This window comes from Epinephelus fuscoguttatus, linkage group LG1, assembly GCF_011397635.1.
Source record: "Epinephelus fuscoguttatus linkage group LG1, E.fuscoguttatus.final_Chr_v1".
Taxonomy (NCBI): Eukaryota; Metazoa; Chordata; class Actinopteri; order Perciformes; family Serranidae; genus Epinephelus; species Epinephelus fuscoguttatus.
The window spans coordinates 20951315-20974502 of record NC_064752.1 but is presented as its reverse complement, the minus strand read 5'-3'; the positions used below and the strand labels follow the sequence as shown (position 1 = coordinate 20974502).

The 23188-nt window shown below is 38.8% G+C and overlaps 1 protein-coding gene across 1 annotated transcript in view; it reads right to left on the bottom strand.

The window, feature by feature from the left end:
- Nucleotides 1-2767: 2767 nt before the first annotated feature.
- slc6a11b (solute carrier family 6 member 11b) overlaps nt 2768-23188 on the bottom strand; it is a 35287-nt gene continuing 14866 nt past the window's right edge. Inside the window, exons 8-15 of the mRNA XM_049588985.1 lie at nt 15133-15236; nt 14793-14917; nt 12173-12285; nt 11044-11181; nt 7868-7970; nt 7132-7232; nt 6272-6442; nt 2768-4290 (exon numbers count right to left, since the gene is read on the bottom strand). Coding sequence (XP_049444942.1) covers nt 4147-4290; nt 6272-6442; nt 7132-7232; nt 7868-7970; nt 11044-11181; nt 12173-12285; nt 14793-14917; nt 15133-15236 — 999 coding nt within the window. The 3' untranslated portion in view covers nt 2768-4146. The remainder of the gene's footprint in view (nt 4291-6271; nt 6443-7131; nt 7233-7867; nt 7971-11043; nt 11182-12172; nt 12286-14792; nt 14918-15132; nt 15237-23188) is intronic.

The following is a 23188-nucleotide window of genomic DNA, read 5'->3' as shown; positions in this document are numbered from 1 at the left end:
CAATCTTAAACCCAACCACACCCTATCCAGAGGGTAAAGAAATGTGAAGTTTCAACATATCAGCTACATCTGAAATATTCTAATTTAACATATCCATGATAACCCATTTATTCTGGCGATTGAGTTGACCCAGCAGGTTAAGTGAAAACAGCTGTGTAGGTGGACTGAAGGAATATGGGGGTTTTAATATGTTTGGACATTTCCTTTGCTGTTTTCATCTACACTATGGCCTGAAGACCTATTTTTTATTTCTTTTTTGCTCATCACTGATTTCTTTTTCTCATATTACCATTTATAACAAACTGAATATGTAAACTGATGTTTTGTTTTGTAATATGCACATAAAGTTGTTTTTTTCCTTTGTCTGCTCATGTCCTGTTATTGTTTGTGGCTGTCAAACCAGTTGCTGTATTGGACATGGCAAAATGCCATCTTACCTGATCATATCATTTTATCTCTAACGTCTCATCACAAAAAGAGGCATTTAAACTTTTTCAAAGAACTTAAGATACTGACATTTCTTTCTTAGAGTAGGTTTTTCCTTTAGAGGATAACTGTGACATTAAGTTTGATAAAAAAAAAAAGACCAGAGCCTGTACTCTGTTTTCCTTCATAATATTTATTCTTAAAAATGAGTAAGCAGACAGTTCATGTGTCCTGTGAATACCAAAATGTGTGTAGAACAGTACAGAACAGTAAAACATCTTCCATTATATTTCTATAACAAGATCTTTTGAGCGACATATCAAAAGTCAAAACAAAGGACGTATTCTTTTTAATACAGCAATTCTTTTAAAACATCGTTCATGTCAAGAAATAGACCACAGATTTTTTTTAGAAAGAGATGTAAAAATATACATCGACACGATCAGTGTTAAACAACAGGCTATACTTTTCCGATGCACACGACTATTAACTTGCACAAACATCAGTGAGGAGGTGATAATGTCATAATGCAACCACACCAGTGGGACCGATCACGTGTTTAAGAGGATGTCACAGCTTAGACAGGAGGGGCTTCAGTCGCTAAACACTTCCTCGGTTTCCCTCACTTCCTACTCGATCGCACACTTCCTCGGCTCATCGTTTCCTAATTTCTTCCCCTGCTTTCTTTGCCTCCTCCTGAAAAACTGTAGAGAGAAATTCGAGTTTCATCCCCTCAGACACTCTCCTCTGATTGCATTTTCATCAGGAAACAAAGGACAGAGGGAAGAAAGGACAAGAGGTGGGAAAGTCGGACAAAGCAAGGAAGGGAGGAAGGACAGCTCGGAGTGATAGGACGAAGCTGCGAGGGACTGAGATCGATCTGAACAATGAGACCAGCTCACTGAGTCTTACCACAATTAAACAGATGACAGGAGGAGACGGTGCTTTTACCCCTGCAGCGGCTCAGACTGCAAAATTAAAAGATGTCTATTTCTCAGTAAGGTCTAAGACAGGTCACAGAAACGCTAATCAACAGCAAGACTGTCGCTGTCTGTGATGAAATACAAAGCATCCAGCAGCATCACAGTTTCATACAAGGCCCGTGTCATTGCACAAGCCCTCCACGTGATGAAGAGACGCCAAAGACAGAAGCGGAAAAACACTCAAAGAGGCGGACAAGCCGAGGTTGAGGATGAGAGGGAAGGACAGCGGGAGAAAGGAAAGAGGGGGACAAGAGGGAAAGACTAGAAAGAAGGGGGGGATAAGAAGACAGATGGGTTTTGAAATGCTCATCTGATGGGCGTTCATCTTCTCTTCTACAGGCGGAACAGGAAATAAAAATGCAGGGGTGGAAGCACATCTGTCTGTCACTCTGCGTTAGGCTCAGCATAATTGCTGTGAAATGACGGATACCCACGACTTATAGGAGGGCAGCTAGAGGAGGGAGAGGTGTGTTTCTAGACTCAGCCTGCAAGTCACTCACTATTTGAAGCCATGTCGAAAACAAGACGTGTAAAATTAAAGATTTCTAAAACTGAGGAGAATGGTTTTACAGGTTTGACTGTTTATTTGCCCTTCAATATTACTGTAAACCTTCAGACTGTTCTCATCCCTGGGTCATCAAGTACAGGTTTTATCACACCCATAGACTGTATATAAAGATGGACGACATGACAGCTCCCCAAAAGTGAAGCCAAAACATCTCAATCAGCCCCTGGTGGCTAGCTGCACTATAGGATGAGAGCTCCATTTCCACTCTGGCTCCAAATGATGTCACCAGCGCATGATGGCAGCGACCGCATACAGGGATATTTGGCTTCATTTTTGTACACTGGGAGGAAGTGGAGATCCATTGTCTATCTTGATATACAATCTATAGTCACACCCGTCGTCATGCAATACTGACGCTTAAGGCACCCTTCAGCCTCATTACGACATGTATTGGGCTTTCAGCTAACTCCAGTTTAAACTTATTCATGGCAGTGTTTGACGCTGAGAATAAATGATGTCTTATAAAACGCGAGAAATTCCACGTTGGGCAGGAGGTGGATGAATCAAACAAAAAGAGGCAACGTGTCCCATGTGACATAATGTGACGTTATTTATGTACCATTGTCATGCATGGATGTCACTTACATGACATACTTGTCACGTTACGTTACTGTCACAAAACAAACTTATTTAAGCCCAAAGCATGATCTGTTTTTTCAAACCTCACCACAACAGTTTCACATTAGCCTCATGTTTCAGCTATAGACTGTATAAAAAGGACGACATGACAGCTCCCCAACAGTGAAGCCAAAACATCTAGATCGCCCCTGGTGGCTGGCTGCAGTATAGGTCATAAATCCCACCCCTTCCATGTTAGCAGATTGGACATCGGCCAAACCAAAAACTCAAAGTGCATGTCAAATACATTTTTCCCAAGGATGCTTTCTGTTATTTTAGGTAATTCTTATGACACTGATGTATGTTCAAGTGTTTGTTTTTCTGATACATTTGGTTATAATCAGTAATTTGATTTTTAAAAAAAAGGGGAGGGGGAGGGGGGGGGGAATTGAGATCCTGATTGACAGCTGTGTGTGCCAATTGGTATGCTCGCTATCAATGCTGCTGCTCGCAAATGGGTGGGAACTCGATACCAGCAGATTTGACCACTGCGGAGAGTCTGGCCTCAAATTATGTCACCAGTGCATGAGGGCAGCGGCCATATCCAGGATGTTTTGGCTTCATTTTTGTACAGTGGAGGGAAGTGGAGATGCACTGTCCATCTTTACATACAGTCTATGGTTTCAGCTGTGCATCACACAGAGACGGTGCCCTGTGCATGGCTATGAGACGCTGAGGGGCGTGACAAAGTGTCAGTATTTGATGACCTAGGAATGAGAGCAGTGCCGTGGAAATCAGCAAAGCCCTATAATATATACTAACGTGATGATCAAAAGCCTAATAACATCATTCATTACATCAAGTGAGCAGAGTTTTTTCTTATGTTGCTTAGCAACAACACTGAATTCAAGTAAGTACAAATCACTACCTCACAGTCACAGCTGGTTAAGATAACATCCAAGAATTTGATGGTACATCTAGATATATATACAACTCAAAGTTTTACTTGCAGGGGTGTTCAGGGTTTGCCCTCCTATAGCGTCAGCACTAACAAATACTGCAGTATCCTCTTAAGACACAAAACTATGTAGAACGGTCCCCACGCTGCTACATCTTAGATAGTCACATTTGGGTACCTAGTACCTAATAAAGAGGCACAGCACTTTGCCAATAAATGTACAGTGTAAGTCTTTTACAACACAGCACACTGGTATTGTTCTACAGGCCCAGACACTAGTGTGACCAGTACTGACAAGGTACCAGGACAAGTTTTAACCATATATGTCATCAGACAGATTTCTTTAAAAAATTAACTGTTAGAAAAGAAAAAAACAGCATCTTTAGTCACGGTGTTAACTGAAAAAAGAAAATGTGTTATCAAAGTTTGTGCAAAACAGAAGCAGACTACGAATCATGTGATAGCGTTTCCTTTTTTTTCTCCTTTTTTTTATACAAAACAAAAATAAAACTCCCGAGTCATTTGTTTCATTTCCTGTTTTGTGTGGTGGTGGATGATGTTGTTGTTGTTGTTGTTGTTGTTTGCTGTGGTTTTCATTCGTTGCACTTATTGTGAAGACGGCAGGCAGCTCGGTCTGGCGGTCAGGTGGTCGGTTAGAAATGCGTCTCCTTCTCTGAGATGGTGGATATTTTCCCATCAACCTTGAGTTTTGCGTCATTGGCAGCGTAAGGACTGAGGGCGGAGAGCTTCCCTCTCATTTTCAGGTCTGGACTGGGAGTTGTCAACTTCTTCATCCTCTGCAGAGAGCATCGAAAGAGAGACACAAGGGGTTACCTCTCATTCTCCCACCACAGTGCTATTTCTAAAAGCAGCATTACACAGATACAGATTGTGCATAAAGTCATACTGTTAGGATAAACTAAAAAAGCGTTGATAAATACATGTATAAAATCAAAATGGCAGACATTAGACTGACTCTATTCTTTCTTTTAGTTTCAGTCTTTGTTTTGGGGTCTAGAGGTGCTTCAGGGACAACCAAGTGAGAAGAAGAAGAGCACTGACACTCACTGTATGAACAGTATGTATCATATCAATTAATAAAGTATGTCTTTCAGACATTTGACAGATCTCATACTAATTAGCCACTTAACTTGCTAACTAACTGAACAGGCACTGTGATATCAATATACTACATATAAAAAGCTATAAAGCTGTTTCTTGTTTGTTTCTTTTTCAGATTTCTACCTCAGTGTAGTATTTGTATGCTGTGTGGATTTCATATTAGACATGACCAACACATCACTGATATCATTCCTCTGCTGTTCATCACGCCTCAGGTCTGCCAGAAAGCCAGAGGCCACGACTGATCATCTCATGTCAGAAACCTGCAAGTTGTTTATTTGATCTTCCCTCGGGCAACAATGGGAGATCATCCGACTGTGTCACAATCCCTCTGAGAGAGTCAGATGGAGGAGATACAGCAGCAGGATTACTTTCAGTCATTTCCTTCATTGCTAGTGATACAGGTTGAATAACAGACACTAATGCTGCTCTGCTGTTATGTTCTTCACGACTGTAAATCAAAGTCTTATCAACGTTAGTTCTATTAATTTCATTACATGTTGTCACACTGTTCATTGTAGTTTTGGACAGGAACGATCTGTTACAGGAGACGATGGCTTTGCATTAACTTTGTGATGTTTTGCTTGGCAGGCACAGCCATTGATGATGTCAGTCATGGGTCAATTTTGCCACTCAGTTAGATTTGGGGAAAAATGTCTGCTTGATTAGTTGAAAACACAAAGGAAGGTTCACTCTGTCATTAAACTGTTAATGCTGCTGCTCATCCTGTGCAAACATGACTACTGTAAAGGTTAAAAACAGGCCACATGAGAGAATGAACGAGTGCGAAGACTGACATAAATAGTAAATGCAAACTAAGATACAACATTTGCCTTCTGGTTTTTATGTGGGAAACAAACATTTCTTGTCAAGACTGAAAGTTACAGTGTTTAGTTGGAGGATCATCCAGAACATTGCTTCATTAATTCAAAGGGACAGCTTAGCCAAAAATAAGAAATACATATTTTTCTTCTTTTTCTTCCATGACCTGCAATTTATCAGTCTGCCTTCTGTTGAACATAACATAACTAGATGGCACTCGGCTTGTGGTGCTCAAAGCAAACTACATCCGTTAAGTGAATCACCATACAGAAGGAAGCGTGCATCCACTCATAGACGAGACTATTGAGAGCGGGATGTGAACAATATAATGACGTCTTCCTCAGCTGAACTGTAACGTTAGCTAGCTCAGTGGTGCTAGGTGAGCTAGCAGTAGATGCACGACTCATCCTGCATGGTAATACAGTAGAAGGGTGTAGTTCGGTAGAAAGAAAATAGTTCCTACGTGAAACCTCTCACAACAAGGTCTGTGGATTATCTTTAGTGACCGGGTCATGATTTCTGGAAAGAGACGTTGCTTTTGAGTTTTTCAAATATATTTTTTGGCACTTTGAGCACCACAAGGTGAATACCGTCTGGTTACATTGTATTCCAGAGAAGGCAGATATCTCTATGGCCGATATCTCCAACACTCCAAACATATGTACTTTTGATTTTGAGGTGAACTGTCCCTTTAGAGTAAATACTGATACATAAATGTATTACAGTTTAATTGTCAGTGACAATATAGATAAAGCTACACTCAGTAAGACATGAGCATTACTATTCTTTACAAAAAGAAAACCTTGTACAATGTGTCCATGTGTGTATTTGTACCTCAGTGAAGGTACCAGGAGTCTTCCAGATCATCCAAATAATCCCCAGAGGGATGCAGACCATCGAGGACATGGCCATGAACCAGCCGATACCATAGCCCCAGTCAGGGTAGGTGTAAATGTTGTTGTACTTCAGTGGTTTGTATTTAATCAGGAAGAACAGGAAAATTCCCTGCAGGAGAAATTACATCATAATTGTAAATTCTGTTATTTACATCGTGAGAATGAAATGCCTTCTTTGATTAATAAAGGTCACATTTCAATTTCTGGCTTGATAAACATAAGGCTACACACGATAGAGTCTTCATGTGAAAACAGCCCATGTTTGCATTAAGGTACAGTACATTTAAAACATAAATCCCCAAACATGTGTAACTGGATATAAGGCAACAGCTACAGGACAGTGCAGCTCAATCAGTGCGGTTACATGGACATGGATAACACATTTATGAGGCTTATCCTGGTTATGAATATATTTGGGCACAGAGAAACTGGGTTATTCATATTACCCGTATACATCCAGGTTTCTTTCAGAGTACTCCAGCCAGTATAATCAGTTTTCTCATAAACTAAATATGGTGTTTAGACGCTCAAACACATAAACAGGATACTCAAAAAAAACAGATCATAAAAGGATTATTCATGTCGACATAAACACCCTTGTAAAACAAAGTGAAAAATTATCTTGCAAGATGAACCAAAAATGATTCCATAACTAAGCACTGCTCTTTATCCGAAACCTAGAATCAATATGACAGACAAAAAAGACTATTATCTGAATGTGTCTGTCCATCACTACTGAGCTCGTCTACATGATATGTTCATGCTGCCGTTCTTGAATTTGTCTGCGGTCAAACTCACAGCACAGATGCCCGGGGTCAGGATCATCCAGCACCACTTGATGAAGAAGACAGGTTTGTAGCCAATCATGTCCTCAATATTTAGGTAGAATCTGTCACTACCTGAAATGCAAATAAGTTTCAGTCAGAATTTCAGCAAGTAACATCAAAATAATGTGGTGATTGATGTCTTTTGACAGAATATAAACAGAGCTGCTGAATGGAAGAGGATATAAAGTTGTCTGAAACTTTCTTTGAGGGGAGACAGATATTTCGTATTGCTGCATGTAACATATTCTTAATAAATAAATGCAGTGATTAATCAATGTAAATGTAATGATATTTAAACTGAAATGAGAGCTACAGTTTCTTGAAAGCATGAATGTCCATTACAGGAGAGTAAATTAAACAGAAAAAGCACTATGTTTGCTGTATAAAAATACAAAATGGCAGCCTTTCATGATCCTATTTTACCATTATATCCTTTTCAATATCTCAGTCATAAGATGTGTGTGTCTTGCATAACACCAAGTGAGTCATGCATGTGTTTGAGCCCATTCTCCAGCAGAGGGCAGAAAAGAAATATTAATGCAGCAAAGAGGATAAAAGTGTGACACAACAGCCTGTTTTCTGGGCTGAAACGTGTGACAGTTGTTCAGTTCACAAAAGAGAGACTACTGATACCTGAGGTGACAAGGCTGAGGGGAAAAAAGCAAACATTTCTCCGAGATCTCTTTAAGTTCAGACCGTTGTCTTACCATACACCCAGCCGATACATATGGACTCAAATATGGCCACAAACAGTAAACACATCCCGCTGGCAGCGTAGGAGTCAAACAGCTGGAAGACGTACATCCCTCCCTGATAGGACGAGACAGGTGTCAGTATTTTGTTACAGACACTGCATGAGCATCAGGCCTGCTTAGATCACATCAAATATTAAATTAATCAGCTGTGATGGATTTGGTTGTCAGGGATCAATGTCATAGTGACAAACAACCCAATGTAAACTGTAAACAGAGTAAATAGCAACTCAGCACTGATGTTTCTTATACCTTACTGAAAATGAGGATTAGTCACAAAATAGCCATGATTCATTGACTCAAAAGGTTCCTGCTACTAAGTTGTTATTACCAAATGTGGCGTGAATAAAATATAAAATGATCAAAGTTATCTCTTTAGAGGGTTGTTTAAATCCCAACAACACACTCTGATCTTTAGTGGTCCATTATGGCTATGATAAAGATTATAAAATGATGTGCTGTGGCAGAGCAATTTCAGGCAACAGCATTTTGGGTTTTTTTGTTCATTATAGGCCACTGTATTTTATGTGATGTTGATGCCTGTCACTATGACCCACTCCTGGATGTTAAAGGTACACTATGCATGACTATCAGTTACTGTTTGTAAACACGCTCACCAGCAAGTGAAAGTGACAGTCAACCCCAAATTCATGCGTGGCTTTTTTTCTGCACAGTGTTTTCTGAATGCCTGCTGCTTACAAGAAAGCAAAAAAGTATATTTCCCAAAATGTCTAACTGTTCCTTTAAAAGTTAACGGTGTTACAGTATCAGTGGTGGTGCTCACATCTTACCATCCACTCCACCTACTCTACCTACACTCAAGACAACTCATCTGTTCTCTTGGCTTCCACTAAAAGGGTCATCATAAATAAAATCTCACATGAATGTGAGAGTAGGGTTACATCACAGCTCTAAACAGTTCAGAGCATAACCAAAATGTCTCAGTGACTGTCTTTATATTTCAGCCAGGTATTGAACTACACTCTCAGAGGACCTTTTGAACTGTGATTTAATCCCAGTCTAGGCCTCTGGTGACATTTTATTCATGACGGCTCTTTAGAGGCAGAGAGGAATAAAGTGTCTAGAGTGCAGGCAGCGCTGAAAGACGAGTAAAAGCAGAGGGAGAAATTGGCAATTTTAGTGGTGACAATAAACCAAAGGTCATGTCATTGGACAATGCAGCAATCTAACCAAGAAAAAGTGCTGTACTTTAATATTTCATCAAATATTTTCCCCCTGTTTCATGGCCATTATGGGCCACTAGAGAACAGCAAGCAGGTTTACAGTGTGGATGGATGGAGAGCAGTGTGTGTGGACACATGAAAAGCTTTTAGTGGATGAAGGACCTTCTTGATAGTGTGAGGAACCAGATTCTCTTCTTCCATTATTATGACATAAAGATGAAAGGTCTTAAAAGCACAGCAGAGATGGTGACAGGAATGCAGCTCGACATGGGTAACTTGACCACAGACCCTCAGTGTCCAATCGAATAGATCTCTGGGTCATTTTGTAAACGCTGCATGGCAGAGGACAGTGGATCATATGATACATTCTGGATCACATGATTCAATTATATCAATCAAACTGGTCTGCATTTTTTCTATCAAATGGATCTATGACCATTCATCTAGAATGTACCTGTTGGGTTTCATCTAAGACTTGTAAATTTTTGACGGTGGTGGTGGTGGTGGTGGTGATGATGATGTTGATGATGATGATGATGAGGATGAGAATGAGGATGAGCAGGATAGCATGTCTACACAGAAATAAAAACAGGAAAAGGGTTGAGTATAGGTTGATAGTACATTCTACAGAGCTGCATTTGACATTCAGAGCATTAATATAGCAGCAAACTATTTGATATGTAATGATATTTATGTTTTTTATGTTAAATCAGGGTATATGCAGGAATCCTGAGATTAATTTCAGTACCTTTTTAAGACTTTTTTAAGACCTTCCAAAAAAACCCTTAAGACCTCATCGCCACTTCAAGCTGTCGTTAGCAGCAACGCATCTTTAACTTACTAAACAGTTGTAGTTTGCAAGTAAATCTATGGAGCACAAACATACAACAGAACTCAGATAAGATGAGAAGGAATAAAGCTTGAAAGAATAAATTAAACCAAAGGCAGGTTTATTAAAATACACCTTAGGTCATAACAAGTAACACAGCTCTACAGCTCAACATCAGCTTTTCAAGGCCAACCTGCTGAAAACAACAACCTTATGGCTAGCCCCCTGCATGTGGGATTTAGGGCTGACCCAAAAAATTCAAAGCTTTATTCAATGGATTCGATTGTGGGGGGAAAAAAATTCGAATATTCTGCCTTTTTTTTCTCCCGTTTTTTTGGGGGACCTTGAACGCAACACTAATCATGCCGTCCGTTTACGGTTGTTTTTTTCCCTTTAGCCATATGTAAACTCAAAGAACGAGAAGCAATGTCTGTTAGGCATATAAGATTTCATGTTCCAGTTCCAGTTTGTGTTCTTAATTGATTGATTGTTTTTGGTTGGTTGACAAATAAAGGCCGGCCCCATTAGGCCGAGTAAAGAAGTCATCTGGTCTGATTGTTGCATGAATTGCCTAAAAAAGTTTCACAGTAAATCAAAGAACAGGGATATTATTATTGCCACGGGTTATTTGAAATGGACAAAGGTATTCTTTACTGGTGAGTTAAGGAAGAATAGCTATCATGTAATTAAAAAACAAAACATCTCTGACAAGGAAATAGAAAGTCCGACATGCAATCAATGGAGACCTATTATCCTGCTTGAACACAGACAACTAAATTCTTTCAACAAAGTGACTCAAAATAATGATAAGATAGATTTTATTGATGTAAAATAATGCTGATGGTGACATTTTCCACCGGTCTGCTGCGCTCTGAGTCTGGTGTCAGTGACACATGCTGCTCTGAGTCCGAGGGTTTTAATTTGTAGTGTTAAAAATCAAAAGTTAAACACTACTTATTACCAATCAGAAGTGTTTTTTCATTTGTGAATATTTTTATCTTAATTCTAGGGTTGCAAGAAACTTTTCTCTTTTTAAAAATGGTAATATACAATTCACCGTTGCATCACTGTTTTTTAGTATATAATTCATTTCACAGTACATAATGAACTGAACGTACCTCTGTACACATGATGAGTCCTATGAGGAAGGAGACTATAGACATGCCCAGAATCAGCAGCTCTCTGCGGTAGCCTCTCCTGAAGGTCTCTGGGTACATGTCCACCACGGCTGTCACCAAACTCTCCACACACACAAACTGCAACATGAAAAAGATAAGATAATTGTATTAATGGAAACAGCCCTGATAAGCTATAAAACAGATGACAAAACAATGCTTTAAAAGGTAAAGAGTTTCTGTCATATAATGTTACAATGTCAGATATTCATATGAAACATGGCCAAAGTTTCAAACAATTAGGTTAATGTATGTAAAAGTAATCCCTGTGAGCAATACTCTGCTTCTAGCGTTTTTGTGTTGTTGGTTTTTTTTTTTACTTTCAAGACAAGCTGGCGTCAGCTCATGACAGATTTCTTTATATGGTCATCTGCTCCACACAAGCTACTACGCTACTACAAGTGTTTACATTACACAGCCTACTCTGTTACGTGTAGCTACCTGCTAACATCAGGGACACATTTAATCTTGGTTGCCAGTGTTGATAATTTCTCCCTGAATTCCGATCATTTTCTTGTTTGAACACATCTAGAAGCTTTTATTTGTGATATTTAACAGTAGAAAGTGCCACTATTCTCCATTACAGTCTTTCCCTGGCTGTAATGATAGTGTGGAGACGCCAAGTTGATGGCTGAGAGCGCAGATACAGAAGATCTGCAAACATTGACCAATCAGAGCAAACTAAGGATTTTGGGAGGGGGCTTAAAGATACAGGCACTAAAACTGAGCATTTCAGACAGAAGGTGAATAAAAGTGTTCCAGCACAGACACTATGAGGAAAATACAGGGTTTGCGAACATTAAAGCATGTAAATGTGTAAACATGTCATACAAGTATGAACCAGAAATTGAGTATAATAGGTCCTCTTTAGTGGTTCTACATTGAAACTGTAATCATGAGCTCACATCATACATAAATATACACACAAAAGTCAGTGATCAGTGTTAATGACACTTGACCTGAACAGCAACTTTACTCTTTATTTTTTACTTTCACATCTTTAGCAACCTCCAGTTTCTTTAAAAAGTGAAATATTCTCTAATCTCAGTATTCTCACACCAGTAGTCCTCACCTGACTGTCCAGACCAAGGAAGATGAGCATCATGAAGAACAGACAGGCCCAAAGTGGAGACAAAGGCATCATAGTAACAGCCTTGGGGTATGCAATAAATGCAAGACCAGGACCTGCAAAAAATCACAAACATGACTCTTGTTGGAGCAGGTTAGAGTTCTTCAAACAGTTCAAGACAAAATTAAGGCATAATAATTTCAGTTACACCCTTTTTAAGTTTCTCTCATATTTCTTGTAATGTTGAATTTTGTTTGTTGTAATTGAGCCATGTATTTGACAGTGACTACAGTCTGACACTGTTTTCCAAGGAGCCCACATAAGTAGTAAGTTTAGTAGACCAATGCAAACTATACTCAACGCTAAGGCATTATACTTTCTTGGTAGGACTTTGAGCTCTGCCTTGTTTTTATTGTCACTGGTACACATTATTCTGTGTTTAATATCTCTGATCTGCTTCTCTGTGGTCCTTCCCAGTGTTTCTTCTTTTTTCCTTCCTGATTTGTTTGTTAGATTTTCCTTGCCTGTCTGCCGGGTTACCTGGACCCAATTTTCCCATGTTATTTTGTCTAGGTTACTAATGGGAACAACAATTTTTTTAATTGGTCCATACTGAGTGAGAGCACTGCAGTGTACAGTTGTGAAACAGGCTGCAATGTAAACACTCAAGCATATTTTTAACGTCATTGTGTTTCCACTAAAATGCTTGTTTTTGCTGCTGACAGGCTCAGATTGTTATTATAAGTATCTAACAACATGATGGAAAGGATCCCTACAATAGTGTCACATGGAGTCAGAAAAAGCAAAACTGAAGATCAAAAAACAAACCCAAGGATCCAGCAGAGTCTGAGCTGAAAACCAGGACTTACGCTGTTTAGTTTGTGTTCTTGAGCTCAGTCATAATGTGGAAACAATATGGATACTCTAAAGAAGATTATGTTGTATTTTATTGCTCAGAGCATGCTGATATCAGTTTGAGGTTTTATATTAGAGTTATTTTTTCCCACACTTTCTGGTTCCCCACTACATCCCCTACAACTGCTAAAATATTGCTTTACCTGACTTGCCAGGGTTAATGCTAATAACTAACTTTTCTAACTAATCTAAGTCACTATGTGGACAGCAACTAACACATGCAACTAAATATCATATTACAAATAACATGTGAGCAAAAAAAATTAAAATGCAATTTGTGATATGTATGTGATATTTGTTTTTGATAAAAAAGTCCATTCCCATCAACCAAACATTTACTTTTGTCCACCACATTTCTGTATATGTGATCGCTACTTGTGTAGCAAAATATTTGCTGAGTTGCTGTCCCAACTCGAGGGGGTGTTCATGTGAATTTTTCCAGTTGGGAAGTAATTTTTTTTATTATTCCCACACCACATTTCCCTCTGACGAGGGGATGAAGTGCAGGTGTAGAAAAGGGCAGAGAGGCTCAGGTGAGAGGGATCAGGTGATTAGGCAGAAGAACTCTGAAGCAGAGAAGCACTAATGAGGCTGATACAGGGCAGATGTGTAGATGGTAAAACGAGGGAAAGGCAGCACAGAAACACATGGGGAAAAACACAGTAATCTGACACTCTTTACTGTTATTTAAAAAGGAGTCTGGCTGGTTTGGCAGCGGTGATTCCTGGGCTGTTCCTGGTAAAATAAAAAGAAGGTCTCTCTCTGTCCATAATGTTGTCAGACACTTAAAATAATAATCTGAGTCTGTCTGTGGCAAAAACAAGCACTTTTAGTGAATGTACATTAACAGTGCGAACATGCCCAGAGTGGTTACACTGCAGCCTGTTTCACGGCTGCCAGTGTCTCGCTAAACACTTAATTGTTTTCAAAAAATGATGTTCCCATTAGTTACTTAGACACAAAACATGAGAAAATAGGGTCGAAGATGAAAAATGCAGAAGTTACCCTATCATGGGGGTGTCCTTAATTATTACGGCCTCATGTGACCTGGCTACTGTATTATTATTTATCATACTCCTTTTATGATTGGTAAATGACTGGGGTAAGCAGCATAAGTCCATTTATCAATCCATTAGGCACAGTGGTAGTTTACTTGCTCATGCTATTTATCATGCATGTCTAAATGTGTCTCTATATATGAACCAAAGGAAAACAGACATATGAACATACTGTGAATGTACTGTGAACATTCATGTCTCAGCAGAGACGGAGACATGAATGAGATTTAATACAGTTGTGAAATAAGTCTGACTGGTTCCACATAAGAGGCGGCCATTAGGTTATTTGATGCCTACATTTGGGGTAAGACCTTTAGAAACACATTATTTCAAACATTAAGCTCTGTCCTCACCATGCTCTTAGACAAACATTTCAAATCTCTCGCTCTGTCACATTCACTAAATCATTCATACTGACTTGAATAAATCATAATGCGGTGGTCTAAGAGCCTAGGTGAGGAGTGTGGAGTTATATAACTGGTTGTATTCACCCATTTTAGCACAATACCATGGATGGGGGCCACAAAGATTCAGACAGGCTAAGTCTACTGTATCTGTTTTGAATGTAATATATTACCACATTACAGTTCATAAAGTTACTTGATAAAAGATATGATTATATCATATGATAAGATATGATATTTTCTCACCAGATTCTGCAACAGCTTCGATAGGAACGTTTTGCTCGTAGGCCATGAAGCCCAGGACAGAGAAGATAGCAAAACCTGCTACAAAGCTGGTGCCGCTGTTCAGACAACACAGCATGATGCAGTCCCTGAGGAGCAAGACCACCAGAAAGAGAAGGAGATCACACTCAATGTTAAAACTGTGACAACAGAGGTAACACAGACTCTCTGCCTCTTACAGTCTCATGCACAGAAATGATCATGTGTGATGAACGGACACTAAAATGACACAGTATGTGCCAAACTACCCACTCTAATCAATCACCTCTTAGCAGTGGCCTTTATATATATAGTCTTATCTTACCTGTAGCAGTTATTGTTGTAGGCATTGTAACTTCCCAGAGCAGTGAGACAGCCCAAACAGATGGCATAAGAGAAGAAGATTTGGGTTCCAGCGTCAACCCACACCTGAAGGAAAAGTAGGCATAAATACACAGTACGTACATAAATGGATGACAAAGTAAAGGAATACGTCAACCACAAATATATCATTTTTATATAAAAAAAAATCAGTCTGTGTTACGTTGAATTTGTGAGGAAAACTTTGTTTTTCTCGCATGTCTCTACATTGAATGAAAATTCCAAAAACAGATAAAAAACTTCTGAGCAAAACTATATCAAAACACGTGTTTACAAACTGTAACACAACTTGCTGCATGAGTTTCATGAGAGTTTCTCAGTGGGTGCTTTGACAAAGTTTTGTTATTGAAGGCAGACCCCTTTTTCCCCAATTCATCAAGAATTTTTTCAGTTTTTGGATTCTTCGTTTAACGTAAAAGGCATGTGACAAAAACTTCTTTTTCTCCATGTATTCAATGTAATAAAGGTGAGTTATTGATATGCAAATTATCATTTTGTTAGTGAAGTATTCCTTTAATGTAAAAAAACAACCAACAGTCTGAACAGCTATAATCATCCTTGGCATAAAGTTGTCTTCAAACAGATATTCATAGACCAATTAAAGTTTCAGAATCTTTTTAGGCATCTGATAATTCGTCGTGCTCTTGATCCACTTTACAGTTTAATGTCTACTTCTCAGCCTGTCATCTGATGATATAAACTTTTCTTTTTGTGAGAATTTTTAAAATTAATTAAATCACAGAATTACAATGAGTAGAATAGGCTTTCCCATTTACAAAAGATTACCATGATATGTCAAGAGATGACTCTTTATCTGCTCTAATGAAACCCCACATTTCTTTTGTTACCGCTCATCTACCTGATTTTCATAATCTCAGTGATTTTGTAATGAAATTACGGCTCAGCTCAACCTTTTCTTTCCCCTCTGAGAGGAACACAGTGGAGCTGCATGAATCATGGATTAACATCCTAAAAGTAGACACAAAGTCTTCCAGTGCCTAAATATTCATAGTTCACTACACTAACTGGCTCCACTCTTTTTTACTGTTTGGTTTGGGATTAACTGAGGTCAGCTACTATGATGTAGGGTTTACTTAAACAGACAACTTGTTTTTTTTACCTTTCTAACTCAAATAATTATTGTTAGTAGGGTGGCAATGTCAGTGGGGGTATACTGAAATTGTTTGTCAAGACCAAAGCACTGAAAAGCTGACATATTACTCTACATTCAAAAAGTTAATGGTCCCGTCAGTGTGTTGGATTTAGAGGGGTCTATTGGCAAAAATACAAAATAATAATTATGATTAGCTTTTTGTTAGTGTATAATGTCACTGTCTGATCTCTGTCTTGATGACTTCAGACTTTGAGAAGACTTGACTGAGTTGTATCTGTAATAGACTATGAATCATTTAAGTTGCCTTTATTAATTATTCTGTCTTTGTTTTAACTCTGGTCAGTTTATCTACAAGATGATTGTGTTTTCTGGGTTTGGGGGTTTCTGCTAACTGTGTTTTTCCCATCCTGTGTTCCTGTGCTGCTTCTCCCTCATTTGCCCATCTTCACACCTGCCCTGCATCAGCCTCATTAGTTCTTTTCTACTCCAAAGTTTTTCCCAATCAGCTTCTTGCCTGTTCTCCTGTCTAATCACCTGATTCTCCTCAGCTGAGCCTCTTCACATTTTTCTCTGCACTTCATCCCCTCGTCATATTAGTTTGTATTCAAGTCCAGGTTTTCAATTCAGTCTCTATTAGATCCTTGGTTTTTATATGTGATCTTTAACATTGCTTTTTGCTACTTAAACCTTGAATAAAATGTTTTAATTTAATCACCTGAAACTAAGATTTGTTATGTTTTTGTTGGCTTAAAATGAGCCCTTCATATCTACATATGTAGCAGGTCCCCTTCTATGGAGCCCACCACATTGAACGGACAAACCAAACACTAGCTCTCAAGACGGCTTTTCGTATTTTTACATTTAAGTGGCAGCCTGAATTTGGTGGCACAGATGCACCTCAAGGCCACTTCCAAATTTTACACACTGGTCCTTTAAAACTTTGTGTTCTTTGTGTTTAGTAGGCACATTTTTGGGGGTTTATATATATATAAAAAGACCGTCCTCTCTAGGCAGCAAAGGTTGGAAGGTGCTTGACAATGTTCCACCTTACATAATATCAATGCATTGTAACAAACAACAAATTTTGTCATTCAGATATGAAGAACTGTTGGTGTGCAATCAGTGGCTAAAATGTCTGAGTAAATTCCTATGCAGTGGGGATTAGTAAAGATCATCAATTCATAACTTTCTCTTGCAGTTTAATCCTCTTTAGGGTCGTGGCTTATCACAGTATACACTGGGTTGAAGGAAACAATTCAGTATCACATTGCTAGAAAACATGCGATCAGTAGCCTAATGACGATGTATAATGCAAGACTTTTATCATTTCTATCAATTCTATATTTTGGTAGCCTGACCTGTGTTACAGGACTTTAATTCATGGGCAGTGATAAAGTGTAACTAAGGACATTTACTCAAGTGCTGTACTTTAGTAAAATTTTAACATACTTGTATATTACCTGAGTATTTCCATTTTATGATACTTTATACTACATCTCAGAGAGAAATATTGTACTTTTAGCTCCACTTCATTTATTAAAAAGCTCAAGTTAGTTTACAAATTTAGATTATTAATACAAAATACATGCAACTACTGCATTATTATGTATTCTTACAGGTGAAATACACAGCAGTGTCTAAAGTAATTAAAATGAGTTTCAACTTTAACAGCTGCAACATTAAAGTGATATGTATATGAAGTCTGAAGAGGACCACTCTGCATCATGCAGGACTTTTACTTTTGGTACTGTAAATATATTTTGATGCTGATTCTTTTGTACTTTTTTTTCAGTACAGTTTTGAATGCAAGACTTAACCTTGTTGCAGAGTAGTTTTACTCCATAGTATTCATACTTTACCTAAGTATTAGATCTCAAATTTTTCTTCCACCACTGTTCATGTGGGCTACATGTGGATTTACATGTGTAAGATTCTCACTGAGACAGTGAAGCAGTAAAATGTGCATTATGAAACTAGTTTGTAGTTCAGCACAGAACCCTTGGACCCACAGGATAGCATGGTGTGCTAGCAAATTCAAACTTAATGCAGCATGGCTCTTTGAAAACTCTCTCACATCACCATTCAGCCACTAATCTCATTTCCCCACCGAGAAACAATTAACAAACGCACGGTCTTCGCTCCCTCCTGGGAGTAACCACGGTAACTTCTGTGACCTCACAAACACAGGACTGTTCCTGTGGAAGAACAGGCCTTTCTCTCCTAATGTTCATTAATGTTCTCTTTAGTTCACCCTCGGCTGATGGCCGCACAGCGCAGGGAAACCTTAAAGGCCCAGGCGCAGAGAGAATCACTTGTTGATGTTGTGCCTAATTTGGCCGGCTTGTGTTTGGTTATGTTGAGACTGTGGCTCCAGGAAACTTTTCTACTGTGTGAAAGCTGGATGACATTGGCTGTAAGATAGCGTTCTTGTAATGTAAATGTACCACTCTCGGTGCTCCTCACGTCCTGCTCTTTTTATATATTAGATCCATAGGTGTTATATATATATATGGAGTGCAGTAAGATATTTGGCTGAAGTTAATCAGTTAGATTTCACTCACTAATTTACCTTGGAGCCATACAGTGAGTGTAATTTTATCTTCACTGAATGCTCATGTTATATACCAATCATTTAGAAGTCCATCATGCAAGTCAAGTATCAAATTCATGCAAGCTCTGGACATACATCATTCTGTAGAGTAAATATCAAACATCCAAGTAAAGAAAAAAAAAAAGCAAAACACATTTTTTAAATCAGTTTTCAACCCGAAGGTGCATGTTGCTTCTGTCATGTTAAAATCTTGTCTTTTCAGTTTTTATCATTTTCATGTTCCAACTCCATTGGTCATAAATGTGCTGTGAAGTTTGTTTGTTTTTTACAACTATTGTATTGTATTGTATTGTATTGTATTGTATTACTTTAGATAATCTGAAAACAGATATACTTTAAACATGGAAGTTAAATAATTTCTGTGTTGAACTCAACAATAAATTTGTTTCAACATTTTAAGGTCATACAAAGTCGCATTTCTTACATCTTTGTACAATATAAGAGTTCTAAGTTCCTAAGATCCTTTGTAATGTTTCACAAGAAAACATCTGTAAACACCTTATTGGTGTAAACACCTTATTGGTTTTACAGATGTCAGGTATTCAGAAATGTCACTATTTCGAGGCACAAATATGGGACTTAAACTTTGGATTATCTTGAAATTTTTTGTGTCTATATGTAGTTAGAGATGTCCTCAACTCAAATATTAGGAATTACTTGTTTAATTTTTCCCAGCAACCCAAAAATCAAAGAATTCTTGAAATTTAGTGGTATTTTCTTTTTCATTTATAACAAGGACAGGGAACATTCTTGAGAATATAATCAAATTATTCTTATTTTCATATATGTATTCTTTATGTACCCTTTGTTAACACCTTATTTTGAAAACTGGACATAGTCACATGTGTATCATTCTGCTAACTTTGCCAAATCCATTGCAAGCTCCAATCATCAGCTCAATCTGGGCCGTTTAATTGCATTTACAATAAATGTCAGCATATGAGTGTGCTACAGTCGCAGCATCGATTGATGTGACCATAGAGAGATGAGTGACGGCTGGCTTGACCGTAATTATTTATAGAACGTGCCCTGCAGGCGACTCATTGGCTCCCTGCAGGTGACCAGGCACTCTTGGCCACCATGTTGGCTCCTCCTGCATTGTAGCATTAGGGGCATTAATCCAATTTAAATTCAAATCAGTAACACTGATTTAAAAATGTGGTTCTTTATAGCTGAAATTCCATGTACAAAATTTCACACCACGGCAACAAAACAACATAAAATATAGATTTAAAAAGTTTTTCTCTTCAACCCACAACTTTACTGTGTTGATTTACCCTCACTGCTCTCAAAGTGTCATTTCAGCAGCATTTGCAGCAGGCAGCTGTTTACAGAGACAAAGTTCCAAACAACCCACTGAATGATAGCCACTCAGCACCAAACAGCAGACAAAGTCGGCAAACTAGGTGATTAGAATACAGCAGCTAGCAACTTTAGCATCCTGCTGGATGTGTAAATTTGCAAACACTTTCACCATATCAATTTTAGGAAGGTACAGTAAGTCCCATGAGGTCTAAGTAGTGAAAGATGAGGTATTTCAGGTATAAGTTTTGAACTCCACAACATACCATAGGGGAACTACCTGTTGGCCACCTGAACATGTGAGCTTTTATCAACTCTATTGAAGGCTAATTTTCCTGATATCTGTGTTGTCCATCTTTTTGACAAAAAAAAAGGTACTCAACAACAAGCTGGGACTTGCTGTTATACAAAGGGAAGAATGTATTCTGAAGCTGGAAATAAGAAGGGAAATAAAAGTGAGATGGTCGGTTTGACTAGTGAGAGGTTGGGAAAAAGACACAAACATCCACACATTTTCAGTCATAGTGAATGGAAAGATAACAAGAAAGGATTAGGAGTATGAGAGCATAGAGAAGAGGGATGATGCTCAGTGCAGAGTGGAGAGTGAGAAGGCGGGAGAGGTAGGTACAGGGAAGAACAGAATGGGGGAGGCATGATGAAGTTCAGGGGTGTAAAAAGAGCGGGTGACATACAGCCACACACACACTGCACGCAGCCTGGTGAACAGAACAGAGCCCTGATTGTCCCTGAGGAAGCTAATTTAACATTGGTGTCAGAAGTAATGTCTTCCTCTGCCAAACAGCAGCCCTTCTTTATCACCCTCCTTCACTGTGCCTCTGTTTGTGTCTTTGTCGATCCATTTTGTCTCACTCGTCCGCCGTATATCTGAATGACTGTTTCCCGCTCTTTACGACTTTACTACACTCACAGATACAACAATCGTCTGGACAGCAGCTGGAAAAAATAAATAAAATGTTTTATCGTGTAACAATTACTTTTTTTCATTGAAATGCATAGATGTATGTGAAAATAATGTGAAAAATAACTGGTGACAGCCATTTTATCAAGAGTTAATGTTTATACTGCAGTATATCATTTGATCTCAGGTTACAGCATGGATGTGACTGGATGTTCTTAACACCTTTTTTCACCACAAGGAGCTGCTTTTGCCAACAAGTTGTGTGAAACAGACTGGCAGTATGTCTGTACAGATACAGGCTGGCTTTATTTCCAGTTATCTCACCCCATGGACCACACTGTTGCCATTAAGAGTGTAAAACAGGTGTTTGAGTCTGAAGTAACCAAAGGTCATATGTTAAAAGTTTATATTATAAGAGAACTAACCAATTTGCAAGCATGAAAATATTTGCCAAAGGAGACATGGCTAGAAAACAAGTGCTCTTATCATACTGAAGTAGGTGGGTTCTTTAGGCTGTGTCCTGAACCACACAGTACTCACTACATGAGTTTGCCATTTTGTAGTGCTGGACTCTAAGTATGCGATCATGCATTATGAAAAGTAGTGTACACCAAATGGTCACTAACCGAGCACTGTATACCACCATGCATTACACAGAAGGAAAAAGGTAGACGAGAGAGTACAGCGCGATTGCAACCATGTCAAAGTTTGCCCAAGAGGGGATGTAGTCTAAGACTATATGAGAGTTAAAGAAGTATGTCACCAATGGAAAGAAAACCTTTTCATAAATGTAGGCTGCCAATACAGTAGAAAGACACAAATATTTTTGAAATTGGTGCTACATAACCAGAGAAAGCAGAATAAAGGGGCTCTGGCATTCACTTTTACCCAAGAGGTAGAAAATCTACAACTACCACCAACTGGTTACAGGTGATTTCAGTTAAATGGTAAGCTAAAACATATTTCTGAAAGTAACTGAAGTGAGAAATAGGCAACTCAGTTTTAGTTTTAACGTTTGGTCGGTGTTTAGTCTGAGTATGAGAGAGAGAGGGGCTGCTCCGTCTCTTGATCCACTTATATACTCTTTGAGTCCGTGGTGGCGGGCAATACGAAAACGCGGAAGTATAGCCTTTAATTCGAACAACAACCCGCAAGCCAGCAAAACTCAGACAAATGACTAATTCTGCATCTTTCCGACAGAGTTTTGCATGGAGAGTTAGCTGCGGTTGCCTACCGTCCCAACCCATCTACAGAAGATACCATAGCACTTATCCTCCCCACCATGCTATATCAGCTGGAAAAGAAAGGGAGCTATGTGAGATTGCTGTTTACTGACTACAGTTCAGCAGGTAACACTTCAGTTCCCTCCAGGCTGGTCACAAAGTTCAAGGAGATAGGATTTAACACCTCACTGTATATGTGGATCCTCGACACAGGGGCACCCCAGGGTTGCGTTTTGGATCCCCTGCTGTACTCCCTGTACACACACGACTGTGTAGCCACTTCCAACTCCAACACTGTCACGACATAGCAGTGGTGGGCTTAATCACAGATAATTAATGGGCTTACCTAAAAACAGGACCTGACCCCTTGGTGTGAACGTCAGCAAAACTAAAAAGATGATGGTGGACTTTGGAAAGAGGCAGCCAAGGAACTACACTCCCCTTAATATCAACGGGTCCTCAGTGGAGAGGGTGGATAACCGCGTACTGACTCCTGACATCAGAAATAATCATGGTGTGTATCTATTGTAAATATAAATAAAGAGTTTTCCATTTCCACAGAGCTTTAAAAGCTGTTTTATAAAGAGTATTATTTGTTTTTCCTGATGACAACAGGCTCAAGACAAGTCAATGAGTTGGGGCGGAAAATAATGTGTTAAATGTGAGCAGAGCAACGCATCGCAACACAATGTCCAACAAAGACAAAGTACTTTGTATTTATTAATTTTGGAAAATATGCTCAGTATAATATCATATATTTAGCACACAAATCCATGTCTGTATTTATTATGGATGTCCAACCATCTGACATTGATCTGGCACATTTGAATT